At 40.8% G+C, this 17246-nt stretch overlaps 1 protein-coding gene across 1 annotated transcript; it reads left to right on the forward strand.

The window, feature by feature from the left end:
• Positions 1-1929: 1929 nt before the first annotated feature.
• On the forward strand, positions 1930-15522 carry bbs2 (Bardet-Biedl syndrome 2). The gene is made up of 18 exons (XM_080761784.1): positions 1930-2026; positions 2904-3036; positions 3676-3903; positions 3978-4103; positions 4265-4327; positions 4440-4517; positions 5163-5267; positions 5579-5665; positions 6717-6852; positions 7478-7617; positions 8810-8939; positions 9320-9491; positions 10123-10252; positions 10917-11036; positions 11626-11763; positions 12493-12605; positions 13200-13348; positions 13604-15522. Exons 2-18 carry the CDS (start codon positions 2920-2922, stop codon positions 13708-13710), a joined length of 2139 nt encoding a protein of 712 aa, XP_080617910.1. The 5' UTR covers positions 1930-2026; positions 2904-2919; the 3' UTR covers positions 13711-15522.
• Positions 15523-17246: the final 1724 nt, after the last annotated feature.

A 17246-nucleotide genomic window follows, 5' to 3' on the forward strand; every position in this document is an offset into this window, starting at 1 on the left:
AATGCCCTTTCCTTTTACTAGAGCTGGAGAGGTCTACATGCTCTGACTGATAAATGAGTTTACAAACACCTGCCAGAGATGACAGATGACTGGATTAATTTATATTCCTGCTCCACACCTCAGAGGAAAATATTGTAGTACAATTGACAGGTTAATCATCATTAAGATTAATATCACAAGCTCACAATGTGTCGCTTACCTTACTTATGTCACTCAGGAAAACCATATTTCCGTAATGAGACCTTTGCTCGTTTGCTGCTTACATTGTCTGAGCACCTGGCAATTATCTCTGGTTGTCAACCCTATAATTCAAATACTTTAACCTCTGAGCAAAATGCCTTTAAATATTTGTATTATTTGCCCTTTAATCTCAGACATACACAAGTCTAAGGTTTAGATTATTATTTGGCACAAATCTTTGAATATATTCTTTGAATTTCTTTCACAGCAAATGTTTTTAACTCATCTTTGCTTCTGGGGTCCTGGAACAACATATGTTCAGATGGCATGGGGGTCCACGGCCAAATACAGATCTATAATTCCGGGGGTCCTTGTCATGACAACCATGTCAACCCATTTAGTCCGAAAAATGTTCGGACTAAATGGGTTGACTGCAACTCGGGGAGGAGGGCGCTCTCCATCTGCTTGCTCCTGACAGCCTAGGTGCCAGTGGAAATAGGTTTAATATAATAAATAGGTTAAATAGGTGTGGAAATAGGTTTTTTTGGGGGGTGCTGAATCCGTTCCAACCATTCGGTTTCAGTAAATTACTCCCTGGCCATAAAATCGGCCATGCCTGCTTTTGTATGTCCCAGACGTAATATTTAGGTGAAATCTTTCACATACTTTCCTTCCTACTAGGCTGAGGAATACATTCCACCCTTTTCACATTGGCCTGTTATAGTGCCACCAACAGATGGATTCTTGCAAAACACATTTTTGGAACAAAATGCCTCAAATCATCCAATTGCCATCCAAGGTGTAAGAAAAAATGGCACCTTTTTCACACTGGCCTATTATAGCACCACCAGGAGGCCACAACCTCACCTGGAGACCAGGTGGAGACCTGTGCCCTGAGGGGAACTTTATCTAGTTTATTCTGCATTTGAGCCACGGACCACGATGACATTTTGCCTCTCAGACCCATTTGAGCCACGGACCACCATTTGATGACATTTAGCCTATCAGATCCAAGACATAGGCTGAGCGAAGCATGCAGCGTTCTCCTTCCACAGGCCGACCGCCTGGAATAAACTTCCAATGCACCTTAGACTGGCAGTGGGCACCCTCCATATATGTTTTTAAATAGGCCTACAGCTTAAGACCCACTTTTTTACTCTTGCATTTGGCTGAGTCTTTTGATTTAATTATTTTGTTGACACACTGTTTTACCTATTTCATTGTCTTTTTTATGCATTTTTGAGTGGTGCGACCACTCCAAGGAACAGCAATGTCCGTGTCCGCCTAATATGTGGCCATGAGCATATGACTATAGTACCACTGTACCAGTAGGGGCGCTGTTTTCCAGAAACAGAGAGAGAGATAGTATTAGTGCTGCCTGTTGCCTGCTAATGAGAGAGAGAGGAGAGAGGGGAGTTGCACCACTCAGTTCACACGGGTGTGATTTTTCCATGTCTCGATCTGATTGTGACCCTGATTGTGATGTTGTCTGGTGTTTTTAGTATTTTGTGTTGCTTGATTGTTGTTGTGCCTTGATTGTTATGTTGTTATTTTTAGTTTTATACTTTGTAGCCTACTTTATTTGTCTTGTAAAAGCACTTTCCGCTTTATTAAACCCTTGTAAATTCCAAGTACAGCCAGGGTCATGCAGCTATATATGCTATCCACCAGATGGCAATGAAACTCTATTGTTAGGCAAGACAAGATTTCTTCTTGCTCACGTTGAAATAAGATTTATTTTGAAAAGAGTCGGAAGTAGGTAGATTGTTGTTCTTCAGAGTTAAAGCTGATGTAGCTTAATTTTACCTCTAACTCCAAGCAGCTGAACATATAGGAGCTGACATTGGTGAGATATTTCATATTTGCGTAATTTCACTGATCGACTTGCATCGTTTTCGTTGTTTTTGTCGCTATGTGTAATTAACCAGTGATAACTACCCTGGTCTTGCAGTGTCTCGATAGCCTTAGCAACAGAACAAAGTAATCAAGCGACGCCAACAAGCAAAAGTAAACTGATGTATTTATTATCAGACTATTATAGATCATTAGATGTGTACACTATATTTGGTAATTTTCCATAAGCATTGTGTTGTGAGACTGGAGAGTAAACGACAGGGAGATTAGCTTGTTCAGTACGCAGCTCACTGTTGCTAGGCAACATTACAGGACGCACTGCAGGGAGCCTCCAGGAATAAAGCCTCTTAGCCTTGGATCAAGACTCACTGTCTTATAGTCTTTATATTGTAGATTCTGACTAAATTGTCAGAATCTTAATGTGGCAAAATATACTGTACCTCCAGTGTTTCCAGAAGTATACATCAAATACTTCACATGATCTCTGTTAAGGCCATGATGATTTGTTGACTCCATCAGTATCTACACATACATAGGCTACATATAAAATTCCTCATTACAGCATGCATGGTGGGTACTGTACATTACTGGTCACAAACATTTCACTTGCACTACTAGTCCATCTTGGGAGTTTAAGAAATGAAATTTGAAATGCATCAGCATTAGCTTATAATAGCCAACTGATGTTATGTATGTATTTATTTATTCATTTAGATGTTTGCTGTGCTCATGCATACGGTCTTACTTACTTACTTTCAATGACTACATTTCATAGAATATGAAAGGACACTGTCTCATTGTCGCTCCGTTAACAGTTTCCCCCTCTCTTCCTCTCCATGTGTGTGTAACTCACTTTGAACTTCATTCAGGAGGATATCAGCCACCATGTTGGTCCCCATATTCACTCTGAAGCTGAACCATAAGATAAACCCTCGCATGGTGACCATTGGGAGGTTTGATGGAGTTCACCCATGTCTCACCGCAGCCACACAAGCAGGGAAGGTGAGAGAGTGTGTGTCAGCTTAAAGGACCACTTCACCACTTTTCAACCTATCTTCATATAATAGGTCCTCACTAATAATCTGCCCACAGCCGTCCTATGAGACACAGACTGAGTAGAAAAAAATCATGCCATTTTGTTCATGATTATTAGTGAGGACCTATAATATGAAGATGGGTTGAAAAGTGGTGAAGTGGTCCTTTAAGACCTGAGGCCGATTCCACAGTTTTCTGAAAAAAACGTATGTTGCTGTATCAGTGGTGCTCAATCTTTTTCACGTAAAGGACTCCTAAAATGATATACTGTAATTGCCCATGATGGACCGCCCCCCCCCCATCTCAAAATGTTTTGTTCCATTTCTTTTTTGGGTCTTGAGCTAAACAGTTTGGGAACCATTGGTCTACTCTATAGTATAGAGTATAGACCCTACTAAAGTGGCTTTAGGTAACTGCTATTTTGTTTTGGCACTACAATGAAATTCACTTGACTTGACTTTCGAGGTGGGTGGCAATGCCTTGGTAGGTACAGTAAATCTCACCCTTCTCTCTCTCTCTCTCTCTCTCTCTCTCTCTCTCTCTCTCTCTCTCTCTCTCTCTCTCTCTCTCTCTCTCTCTCTCTCTCTCTCTCTCTCTCTCTCGTAGGTGTTCATCCACAATCCCCATGTCCGTGGCCAGAGACCTGTGACTCACAGGCTGAGCCAGAGCCACCAGGACTCTGACATCTCTCTGCTGAACATCAACCAGGCGGTCACCTGTCTGACCGCAGGGACGCTGGGACCGAACACCACTGGGGACACACTGTTGGTGGGATCTCAAACCAACCTGCTGGCCTACGATGTCCACGACAATGCTGACATCTTCTACAGAGAGGTGGGTACAATAGAGGAACGATGACGTAGATCTGTAGGTGTTTAACGCTATTACTGTATATATGACGTGTGTAGGTGGCAGATGGGGCCAATGCCATTGTGCTGGGGAAACTAGGAGACATCCAGTCTCCTCTGGCTGTCATCGGAGGCAACTGTGCCTTACAGGGTTTCGACTACGAGGGGAATGACAAATTCTGGACGGTAGGAACTGAGATTAAATGCTTCCTTAATATCATGTGTTCAATTGATAATCTGGTTTTGTATGCCTTCAGTTCAGAGAATCACATATCCTTTAAATGGGATGAATAATGTTTAAGCTAGTGTGCTGATTATTTATGTTTTTAATATTTTATTCTTTTAAGGTCACTGGGGACAATGTTAGGTCTCTAGTCCTCTGCGACTTCACTGGAGATGGGAAAAATGAGGTGAGACCGATGTGAGCGTAGACGAGAGATAAATGGAAGATGCTAATAAACCATATAGTTTTAATCCACTCCATAATAAGTTGCTGCAGTGATGCCTGTGTTTTGTTTGCAGCTCTTGGTAGGATCTGAAGACTTTGACATCAGGGTTTTCAAAGAGGATGAGCTGGTGTCTGAGATGACTGAAAATGAGGTAAGTAGGCACATTTTCTTTTAAAGATTATGGACTGGAAACTAGACTACTGTACTAATGATGATTTTCAGAATGATCCATTTTGACATGGTCCTTTTGTATATAGTTTGTGTATCTTGTAGTGTAGTGTAGTCCTCTGAATAAAATTCCATTTAGTTTTACTCATATAGTTATCTGAAATGTTTTAGTTGACTAAATATACGATTTTAGTCGACAAAATCTACAGTTGATTTAGTTTACTAAAATCTATTTTGGCAGGCCTTGATGGCATCGCAATACCTGATTTTAGACTTGGTTTGATGTTGAAAATAGCCGATCTACGAGCTCACAACGTTGTAAGCTTGTAGATCTGCTATTTTCAGCATGGAACCAAACATAAAATGATTTGTCTTAGTTCTAGTATTTATTTCGTTTTTATGTAGTTTTTGTCAGTAAAAAAAAGTAGTCAAAGTCGACGAAAAAAAACGGTGTACTACTAATGATGAAAAAACTACATGAGTTAATTTTTTTCAGAATTATCCATTTAGGCATGGGCCTTTTTATACAGTTTTTGTTAAACAAATAATGGTGATATTTGCCTTTTGTATATCTTGAACTAAGTGGGTGACAGTAGTGGGTTTTGTATTGTGCTCTCTCTCTCTGCAGACAGTGACCTCACTCTGCCACATGCATGGCAGCAGGTTTGGCTATGCCCTGGCCAATGGTACTGTGGGAGTCTATGATCGCAGCGCCCGCTACTGGAGAATCAAGGTAATGCAAGTCAGAGTCATTCATTATCCCCGCCAGGCAATGTTAATTCCGTCAGCTAAAACTGTGACGGAAAATGTGAGATGCCCTCACTATAACAATAAATGTATAGTTGCACCGCTCATTCACACAGGTGTGATTTTCTTTAATGAAAATGTCATACTGTATCGAATGTTGTATCTTTCCATTTCTTTATGTAATCACTGTAACTGCACTTACGCAATTTGTCATTACATTACAGACATTTTGTCATGCTCAGAATAGCAGAGCCACTGTGTGGTTAAACAATATTTCTTGTTTGTGTCCTCGTCCAGTCTAAGAACCACGCGATGAGCATCCATGCCTTTGACCTGAACGCTGATGGAGTTGTGGAGCTCATCACTGGCTGGTCCAATGGAAAGGTCAGCAGATCATTTATAGTCTATTATTTTGGTATTGGTACAGTATAATGGCTATTGCAAAGTCTCCTGAGGGTCTCGTACATAAATCTTGCATATCCTAACTAAACTTCTTTATCACTGTGAATTAGGCCTTTATCCCTACCATCATTTATTTTTTATACAAAGGATCTTATAGGTCTTCATTGCCCTATTTTCATATTGTCAGTCCCGACGTTTCTACAGGACCCAATGGTGCTTATGGCTATGAATACCTTAAACCATCGCATCTTCATATTAAACAGTATGAGGAATTTACTTTGGGGTAGGAAAATATAAATCTATATATATTTTTAATAATGATTATTAACAGACATATTTTAATTAATGTCCAGTTATCGTCCAGAACAGTTTACCAACATAAATGCATAGTACCTATATTCACCAGTAAGTGGCAGTATGCAATTGTTAACTGTATGCTACTCAGGTTGGCAAAAGTCAGCAAAACTGTCTGTATTGTGACTTTGCATCCAAAAGTGGTGTGTCATATCCTCCTACAATGTGAAGTCATGAACACTGGCAGGCTTCCTGGTCTCGTAAATTAATTGTCCAATTCCTGCGCAGTCCCTGGACTTGTCAAGTCTGGCATTTGTGGACAATTGAGTGAGTCAATGGCTCTAATAAAACATCGTTGCTCTTGTCAACTGCACAGTCCAATAAGCAGGAAACTGTGGGAACTGGGAAGGTATTGTGTGACATGACTTCTGCTTGGAATGATATTCCTTTGGCAAAATCAATAATGGTACAGATTAACAACACAATGTTTCAGTGCATTTATAGACCATCAGGTCATAGAATGCATGTGATTGTAGGTTGGATATTTGGTCACAGTCAAAATAGGTGAGTGTTAAGACTCATCCAATACCATTCTGACCATGCTTGCACCACGTCATGGTGCAGTACACAGTGTACCATGAAGTGCAGGCATACCGGTAGTCAAAATAGCATTGGATGAGGGGCGGGCTGCGGCTGGTGTTGATAAACAATGTATGCTTCACATTCCGGAACGTTCCAGATCGACGCTCGAAGCGACCGTACCGGTGAGGTCATCTTCAAAGACAACTTCTCGTCCTCCGTGGCCGGCGTGGTGGAAGGAGACTACAGGATGGATGGACAGATACAACTCATCTGCACCTCCGTAGAAGGAGAGGGTACGAGTCATGCTAGCATGTCTCCCATTTTCTTAGGAATCATGCACTGTTCTAGCATTGTGGACTGAAGGCACAGTTCACATTGGACCTCATTTATCAATGGAGTGTACAAACCATTTTAATTTTGAGCACAGGTTTTAGTGTTTGTTTTTAATTCTGAGATTTTAATTGCTTGTAGGCCTACACTTGGAAATATCCTAAAAATTTCATATGACACATCGTCGATGTATGCCTTTACAAAATATAGTTTTTCACATATTATTTATTAGTTTTATAACTATACATTTGAGGTGTGAATACACCTATAGGTCTACAATACATGTTCAGATGGTCAGACAATGCTGCTCCGCTTGTCTATGATGGAAAAACTGATGTAGCCAAAGCCTACACGAGCTGCAGACCAGATGTGAGCTTTGGCCTGGCAAAAGTCAGTCACAATGGAATGATAAATGGTTAAATGCCGACAATTGCGACGATTTTAATGAGACAAAATGGGTCTTTGGACCACCTCCACTGTTGGAGGTGAGATTTTCAATGCATGTTCGATAGTTTAAATCCATGTACACTTGCAAATTATGCCAATCCAGGATACATGTTGATGTCATCTCTTTGAATTCTTGTATAGTACGTGGCTACCTGCCTGCCAGCAAGGAGCTAAAAGGGAATCTAATGGACTCCAGTGTAGAACAGGACCTTGTCCGAGAACTCAGCCACCGCAGACAGAACCTTCTGCTGGAGCTACGCAACTACGAAGAGAACGCCAAGGTAGATGCCATATAATATACAGACACACATCTAGTTCAGTATGTTGAGACATTATCAGGACTTTGAGTCAAGTATATTATTTAATGGCCTCTATGCACACATGCCATTTTGGAAAGAACTTGGGCCCCTTCCCTATTTCCTTCACAGGTGATACCAATGAAGGCTCTGTTCCATTCTGGTCAAACAGAGTCAGGGGATATTAAAAAAATCTGGGAATACATTTCTTACCAAGAGTTTTCTTCACCAATGTGTTTGTAAAGGTGTCTACTAACATATCCCACATTGGTTTATATTCAACCACCCTAGGGGAATTTTTGACTGCTGAAAGTTGGGGTACCATACAACCATTATAAGGCAAAATGTTCTACATTTCATTATGCTTTAAGTAGCATGTGGCATGTCAAACTAGGGGGTTTAAGGATTCTGAATCCATTCCAAGCATTAGTTTTGCGAGAAAAACACTCCTTGGGCTAAAAAAAGGCCATAGCCGTCATCACAATTTGATGACATTTGGGCACATTTGGTCAAGTGTCTATGGCTGTTTTTAGCCCAAGGAGTGTTTTTCGTGCAAAACCCCTAGTTTGACACGTCACATGCTATTTAAAGCATAATGAAATGTAGAACATTTTGCCATATAGCCTATTGGCTGTTGATGGTGCCCCAACTTTCAGCAGCTGTCAAAAATTCCTAAAAACTCCTAGGGTGGTTTAATATAAACCAATATATATATGTTAGTATATATATAGTATGTTAGTAGACACCTTTACAAACACATTGTTGAAGAATATTCTTGGTAAGAAATGTATTCCCAGATTTTACATTATACTGATAATATTCCCTGACTAGCTGCTATTGTGCTCACTGGCTCAAACATTCTCCTACACCAGTGGGTCTCAAAGTGTCCTTGAGTGGGTTCCAAATGCCCCCGGATGTGTAACTCTTGAGAGTGAGACCATTTGTACACACTCAGAGTTACGGGGGTCATTGAAATTTAAAAGTTTGAGAACCGCACTGTACACTAAATGGAACAGAGCCTTAATTAGTATCATCGGTAACACCTGTGAAGGAAGTAGGGAAGCGGCCCGGAAGTAGGAAGAGTTATTCTGTGTGCAGTCAAATGTGTGTACTGTATGCATGCACACTTGCCATGCCAAATTACGAAGGTTGTACTAACATCCTTGTTTGTTTCCAGGGGGTGTCGGAAACCTCCAGTGGGGTGGGTGTTATACCTGCCAACACTCAACTCCAAACAGCCCTGTCAGTTAAACCTGCTACGGAGGCCCAGAAGGCTCACATAGAACTCAGCATCTCCACGCCAAATGGTAAGAACTAGGGACTAGTGGAGAAAATAACTAAAAGGAAAGTAATTTTATGTTTGGTTGCACTCGTGTGTTGTGCTTTGACACGCTGTGAGCTTGTAGATTGGCTATTTTCAGCATGCAACCAAGTGTTAAATCAGCCATTACATCAAGGCCCGCCAAGATACATTTTAGTCGACAAAATCAACTGTAGTTTTATTAGACTTAAAATCGTATGATATTTAGTCGACTAAAACTAGACTAAAACTAAAACATTTCTGATAACACAATTTAATTTGAGTCAAAAGCCTATGTCTACAACTAAATCAAAATTTCCCGTCAAAATCAACACTGATGTGGTCCGTAACTTACTTGATAAACCCTTTAAAATCCTCTCTCTATAGAAACCATTATCCGGGCGGTTCTGCTCTTTGCCGAGGGTATCTTTGAGGGAGAGAGCCACGTGGTCCACCCCAGTGCCCAGAACCTGTCAGGCTGCATCAGAGTCCCCATCGTACCCCCCAAAGATATACCCGTTGACCTGCATATAAAGGCCTTTGTCGGAGGGAAAACCAGGTACTTTGACATCTTTTACATGTATGTATGTATGCATGCATGCATACTGTACATACATACATACAGACAGACAGACATACTGTGCAAGTACATACATGCATACATACGTAGGCTCCATCATTATCAAAAGGGTGAAAACTCAAAGCTTGTAGATTATTTCCATTGCGGCCATTCCATTGCAGTCCTTAGGTATGGAATTGACTGCCTTTGTTACAACTGGAGTCTAAACAAATATCCTTTATGTGGCAAGGGTCATGCTAATATGAAACAGTTTAAAATCCTCAGTGTTAATTCATCCAGTGTACATGAGTTGAGTTCAAATAATGCTGAGGATTATACTCTGTTGGCCCTATTTTGGGCGCGCCTTTACCCTTTATCCCTAAACATATTTGCCATATTTTCCTATCTTGAAAAGTTTTAAAATAGTTCAACTAGCTGATCTACATTGACATGTTGTGAGCTTGTATCGGCTATTTGAACTATTCTAAAATGTTTTTCCAAATAGTAAAAAATGGCAAATACCAATGTTGCTTTGATAAAACCTCAGAAACCTCTCCCATGGGCCCGAATGCATAGCAATACATAAACTTGGTATACAAATGTATCTGACTCTGACACTGTCTTTTTCTAGTACCCAGTTCCACGTATTTGAGATCACACGGCAGTTGCCTCGTTTCTCCATGTATGACATCACGGTGGACCCCTCGGCCGCTCAGCCTACTGGCAGGGTCTCCTTCAGCATCAATGATCGCCCACAGCGGGTACGCACGCTGCTGCCACAATGTGTGACCAGGGAATGGCCTCTATGCACACACACCCTTTTGGAAAGAACTTGGGCCCCTTCCCTAACTTCCTTCACAGTTGTTAACGCTGATACTAATGAAGGCTCTGTTCCATTCTTGCTTGCTTGCTTCTTGCTTACTGTGCAAATGGCCCCAGACGGGTCTGTAACACTGAGAGTGTACGCCGGGTCCATTTGGTTCCATTTGTACACTCTCAGAGTTATGGGGGTCCTTGGAATTAAAACGTTTGTTAACCCCTGCACACTAAAAGGAACAGAGCCTTAATTTGTATCATCGGTAACACCTGTGAAGGAAGTAGGGAAGCGACCCGGAAGTAGGAAGAGTTATTCTGTGTGACAAATAGCTTTTCAGTGCCCTCTTGTAAGTCTGTTGACTCCCATTTGCTTCCATGAATCGGTTCGGTAACCCAAATCGGTTCGGTAATCAACAGTAGAATGCTGTGGGCGAACTGGGGAGCTTGCAGATCAAATTGATCACTTAGAATTTCACTGTGTATGAGTGAATGTGTATCCCATTCCCTCCCTCGTCCTGTAACTACATTTAGAAATGTATTTAGATAACTTGTATTCTTTGTATGTGTCCATGATGCAGGTTGTTCATGCGTGTTTGTATGTGTGCACAGGTGGTCATGTGGCTGAATCAGAACTTCCTTATTCCAGAAGGGATAGACAGTCCTGATATCACCTTTACCTCACTACGGGCTGGAGGCCTGTTGTCTATTAGCATGGCCAGCAATGGACAGGTACAGTAGATCAGTGGTTCTCAAAGTGAGTGCCGTGACGCCAAGTCCAGGGGTGCCGCAGAATACTGTGTTAACATTTGGAAATGATCACTAATCACTTTAGTTTAACCACTTAAAACACCTAACATCCTCGCCAAAAATAGCCGATCTACAAAGCTCACAAGCGTTGTGAGCTTGTAAAGCGGCTATTTTTGGAGAATGTTCCCCCCAGAATAGGGGGAATAGTTCTTACTGTTTTGTAATGTTCCAAAGGGTTCTAAATGTTTGACTAAACTTGACTAAATTATACTTATATTTTTCTTAGTTACCGGTACTTGCTTCATCATTACATTAGTCATATTTATTAGCTCAAGTCATTATTTTGGAGCATGTGCACGTCGCCTGATTGCTGAAATTGATATTAATGTCCATCTCTTTCATGTTTTTGTCTTTGAGGGTTTTTAACGGTGCAAAATTATTGTAACAATGTTTTAGTAAAATACTTTGAACCAGCTCTACACATTTTACAGCACAATGGAATTTTTTTTCCAATGTTGGATGATGTAAAATTAGGCCGTCTAACAAATCAGTTACTATTTTATCTAATCAGATCACACTGAGCACCGATGACATCGACCTGGCAGGAGATCTGATCCAATCACTAGCCTCCTTTCTAGCTATAGAGGACCTATCGGCAGAGGCGGACTTCCCTGGCTACTTTGAGGAGTTACGCACTACACTGACTGAGGTCTGTTTACCTGTACTGTTATTGAGGAGTTACGCACTACACTGACTGAGGTCCGTTTACCTGTACTGTTATTATGTTTGTTAAAGAATTTCTATTTAGATATAATGCTGTAGAGCAGTGGGTTTCAACCCGTTTCATATTAAGGTCCATTATTTATTCGCCATTTGAGCCACCAATCACCATTTGATGAGATTTAGCCTCTCAGACCCAAAACCTAGAATATTTTGTCCACAATTCCATGCTGTATTGATGTTGGGACCATTAAGAGAGATAACAGGCACACGTTGATAAAAATAGGAATTCTCTCCATCATTTAGCTGGGGACCACCTGGAACCTCAAGCACCACTGGTGGTCCCCGGACTACTGCTTGAGAACCACTACTGTAGAGAGAGACATGAATGGTGGGTAACTCATGAGCCAAACATCAAAATCTTCCATGTCACTCACAAACTTCAGTGACGTTATGGAAACGGCTTCTTCTGAAGCAGCTGAAAAGACTCAGTAGACCCACACTGTGAACACGCTGAAAAGAACAGACCCCAACTGCGAAGGACAGCACAGTCCTGGGCTGAGTTTGAATCTGAGCCAAGGGTCTTTGCTGCATGTCATCCACAGCCCCTTCTCTCTCTCTCTCTCTCTCTCTCTCTCTCAGCTTTCCTGTCTTTCTGTCTCTAGCAAAATAAAGCAGAATGCAAAAAAACATTGTGTTTCCCTCCATCTGTCTCTAGGTGGATGAGTTCCATTCTGTCCATCAGAAGTTAACAGCAGCCATGGCTGACCACTCCAACTACATCAGGAACATGCTGGTCCAAGCAGAGGATGCTCGCCTCATGGGGGACATGTGAGTGAAAACCAATATAAATGCAGTATACTATACTACATTCACAGTGGTCACGCAGATGCTTTTTCCACTGCAAAAGTACCGGGAGAGCACACGGGACGGTACATGTTGGCACAATATAATTGTATTATTGGACAACATCAACTCATGGCGGATGAATTGAATTAATCTTGTTTTTCATATGGATGTACTGTAGTTCACTATTTCATACAGAGATAGGAAATTGAATTAATTGTCACACAAGTAATGATTAACGATGTTTAATTGTGTTTTGGGCATTGAACATTGAAACATACAAATATGAATTAGATTTGTATGCTTCGTAAACAAAAGTTCCACAGGAATGACAAATAACTTAAATTACAAAGAAATTACATTTTATACTTTTATACTCCGATCCGAAATAGCCGATCTACAACTCACAATGCGTCTCATTCTGAGTTTGTAGATCTGCTATTGCTTCTATTTATTTATGTATTTTTGTTTGAAAATGTATGGGATTTATGCGAGAAAAAATGTAAAATAATTGCGATTAGGCGATTATGTACTAATTGTGACTGGCCTACTTCTCTTCTCCCTCTCTCCTCCCTGAAGGACGAACACGAAGAAGCGCTACAGAGAGCTATATGATTTGAACAGAGACTTGGTCAATGAGTACAAGATCCGATCCAACAACCACAACGCTCTACTGGCCTGCCTCAAGTCTGTCAACCAGGCCATACAGAGGGCTGGAAAACTCAGAGGTAGGCCGGGGACATTAGGACACATTTTGATGTGTGCGTGCTCATGTCAGTGGCTCTCAAACTTCTTAAGAGAGATTCCCAAAGAAAGACAGTTTGAGATCGTTTGGATTGAGTTGAATGGTTGTTTGCGTTCTGAATTAATGCAGATATAATTGAGCTCCATCAGTCCAGTGATGACATTACAATGTTTGTACCAGCCTTCACTCACTGCTCTCTCTCTCTCTATCTCTCTCTCTCTCTCTCTCTCTCTCTCAGTGGGTAAGCCTAAGAACCAGGTGATCTCTGCGTGTCGTGATGCCATCAAGAGCAACAACGTCAACGCCCTGTTCAGGATCATGCGAGCAGGCACAGCGTCCTCCTGAGGGGGACGGACAGAGGGACAAGTAGATGAAGGAAAAGAAAGGTTCATCTTTGCGCTCCTAAATCTTTGCTGCCTTGATGTACCGCACTTTGCCACATCTCTAGCAGTGCGCCATCTTGGATATGGCAGCAGAGGAAGAAGCCGCCTGGGAAGAGATACATGCATAGTTGAGATAGATGGCTCAGTTAGGGGCCATTAATTCAGTGGCTCTGGTTTCAACGTTGGAGCACAAATGCTGGTCACATATTTGACTTAAGCAAGACATAATAACATCTGCTGCCATCTCCAAAAACATGTCCTATAGACTCATGTATAATTATATTTAGTCAAGATTATTCTTTGCTCAGAAAGAGATCAAAGCACCAGTCACAGTCGGTGTAGTACTATGGATGGTGTTGTGAGAGAGTTTGGCGAAGTAATGTTAAACACCAGTGTTGGCTTGAGGTACGTTGTTTAGAAAGTACAGCAGGAGAAAGACAGGGCGTGGAACCAGCTCACGGTTTATTTCACAATCTTTTTCAGAGTATCCGTGTCCATCTCCTCACTTTTATCAAGTTTGGTCGGCAAAACATTATCATCATGTAATGTAAAAACCTCTCTATCTATTATGTATTTTAGAACATGTATTGTTTGTGGGGGAAAAAAACACCCATCCGCCAGTAAACTGGAGTGAGGCCCTGGAGCCTGGGGAGCCAAACGAACAAAAAAAAAGCAGCATCCACACACTCAACGCTGTGCAAAAATCTGACATGTGTTGTAAACATTCTAAAATGTTTTCCTTTTGACAAAAAGGAATACAAGAAGAAGTCTGCAAAGCAATTTTGACTGCACAAAAAACCCCACAAGTAAACCATTGTGTTCAACCATTTTCTTATACGCATTAACCACACAAGTCTGGTGTTCTTTTTCTGTTCGACACATCGCAAATATAGCCGATCTACAAGCTCACAACGTGGCGTAATGATGCTTTTAAAAAAAAAAAAAAGGATGTATGTGTTCATTTGGTTAACCATTTCAAACGTAGTTTTCCAAGAATAGACTATCTACACGCTCACTGTGTTATGATGCATTGAGTTGCAGATCAGCTATACTTTCGCAATCCGTCCTACAACAAGTATAATGAGGCTTAATAAGTTACTGTGTTTCTCGAAAGTATCCAGCTTGAGGGGGAAATGTACCATATGTGTGACTAAGGACTGATGTTTAGACGTAGGACAGCTGGACAGAGTCGAGGAGAGCTAGCAGCTGTTGAGTGGAGGCTCCAGGAGATCCACAGTTGTAGGCTACTATACTTAGTTTACTTACAACCAATAAGTATAGATTTGCCACAGACAAATGTGTCTGTGGCAAAGACTTGGTCTTGTCCGTGGCAAACTGTTTACACACCATATAATGTTTTTATTTTGATCATAATACCTGGTTTTCTAGTCTCCAGGTTTTCTTCAGGATATGTATGCCACAGATTTAATGGCACTGGCATATTAGGAGTCCAACTAGTACTAGTTTTATTTGTGCAATGGAACGTGTCCCATTTGGTTCCATTTGAACACTCAAGAGTTACAGACCTGCTATGGTCATTCAGGGCAGGGCTATCTCCTTGTGTTTCTGGTAATATTATTGTGTGCTCATTTTGTATGTCTGTGGCAAAAATTTAATTTTGACTAAAATGGTTCTCTCTTCGTCTCGAAATCCCATCTTTTCTCTCTTTTGTACTATACTAGGCATATGTTACATACATTTGACTTGATGAATGTTACAAATGACCAATATTGCGTGCTGAATTGTGTGAATCTTTTGTAGATTGTACATTGTTTACGTGGCAGATTATATTAAATTATTACATGTATATATTTTAAAGACTTGTATCACTGTTCATTCATTGACTTTAGCATATAGTTATAGTGCCATCAGTTAAGAACAGTACGTACTTTCTTTGTCTCATTCAACTCTCACATATAGCAGTTTGTGTAAGAAAAGCCCAATTTTACGTAATTAACCGTGTCACTTGCCGAAAATAAGTCATTTTTATTATTTAAATGTATAAAATCAAATATATAAAAGTAGTAAATTAATCAGAAGTTTATAGGGCCAATAATGGTCTATGATAAAGGATAAATTGGCCAGCTGTTTTTCTAAAACCAGCACTCATTTCTAAAATGTGCAGACAACCAACACTAATACGTTTGATGTTTCATATTACAGATTTGGAAGCCGCCTTACTAAACTCTGCAATGACGTGGTTTCATATTCACTGGTTCATTGGAGGTTATTTGAAAGTATGTTTTAGTAAAACATTAAGCTTTATGGAATATTTGGCAGCAATTGGATTAGTTTTTCCAGAAACACTGTGCGTCACACGCTTACATTACATACTACTGTACACTGTTGGCCAAGGAATTTTGCTCTCCCACAGCATTTGGGACGATTCCAAATTCACTGTTAATGTGTTGAAGGGAAGTGCCTGAAGTAAACCGAAAATCATGGCACAAAGTATACTTTGTGAAAACACACTAGTCTGTGACACAGGGAGAAGCGTTGTGCTAGGTATGAAGAATATGTTTTTCTAAAAGGGAACCGAACCCTATAAGCAGATTTAAAACAGGTTAAAAACAACAGAAGGGTACAAACATGGTAGGTTGGCCTGGCCTTAATAAGCAATGCAGCTGCAGCTAGTAAAAGTTATAATGGGCGTGTTAGATTTAGGTGTACTAATTTGCTAACATTGACAGTAGTCAACAGTACTGTCAATGCTTGGCGCACATACATTTAACACACCCATCCTTATAAAAAGAACACAGGACCTGCTGTGTGCGAATGTTGAGGACACATTGTCAACACGTTGTCAACCAATCCCTCACACAGTGCATTAAGACCACAATAAGATTATATCGACAAACATGTTGGTTGTTAAGACACAGCCAGCCATCAAAGATTATACCAACAAACATGTTGGTTGTAAAGACGCAGCCAACCAACTGCAGTGGTTGCAGATGACAGAGGAGGAGGAGCTGGGAGTGTTTCAGGACTACAGGGACATGTTCAAGGTTACCACATCCATGGACTAGCTGCCAGTGCATTACACACATTACATCAAGTTCTGTGAGTGGCACAGCTTCTCCAACAACAAAACAAGCCCTGGGTAGGGAGGGGGGATAAATGGCCTAAAAATAATAATTTGTATTGGGAGTTGGTACCTAGCATGAAATATACCCCCCACCCCACCCAAAAAACTAAATCGGACATGTTAATTTACCACTTTTTCACATTATCTTTCATTAAAAAATAAATTTTAATCTTAGAGAGGACTTTGGTTCACCCATGTCAGATATTCCAAAGTTCTATTGTATTAAGGTACATTTACATAATGCATTTTGGCTCCTGCCTATCTTACCAATCCATGGAGAGACCACTGAGGACATAGCAATGCAATGGGGTTCGAAATACTGGCATCGGTCAGAGGAGTCAGTGTGGAGGATGTGTATAAACTAGTAGATACACACATGACTGACAGTACAGAGCACAACAAAGGGTTTGCAA

This window comes from Protomyctophum bolini, assembly GCF_963924005.1.
Source record: "Protomyctophum bolini genome assembly, chromosome: 4".
Lineage (NCBI taxonomy): Eukaryota > Metazoa > Chordata > Actinopteri > Myctophiformes > Myctophidae > Protomyctophum > Protomyctophum bolini.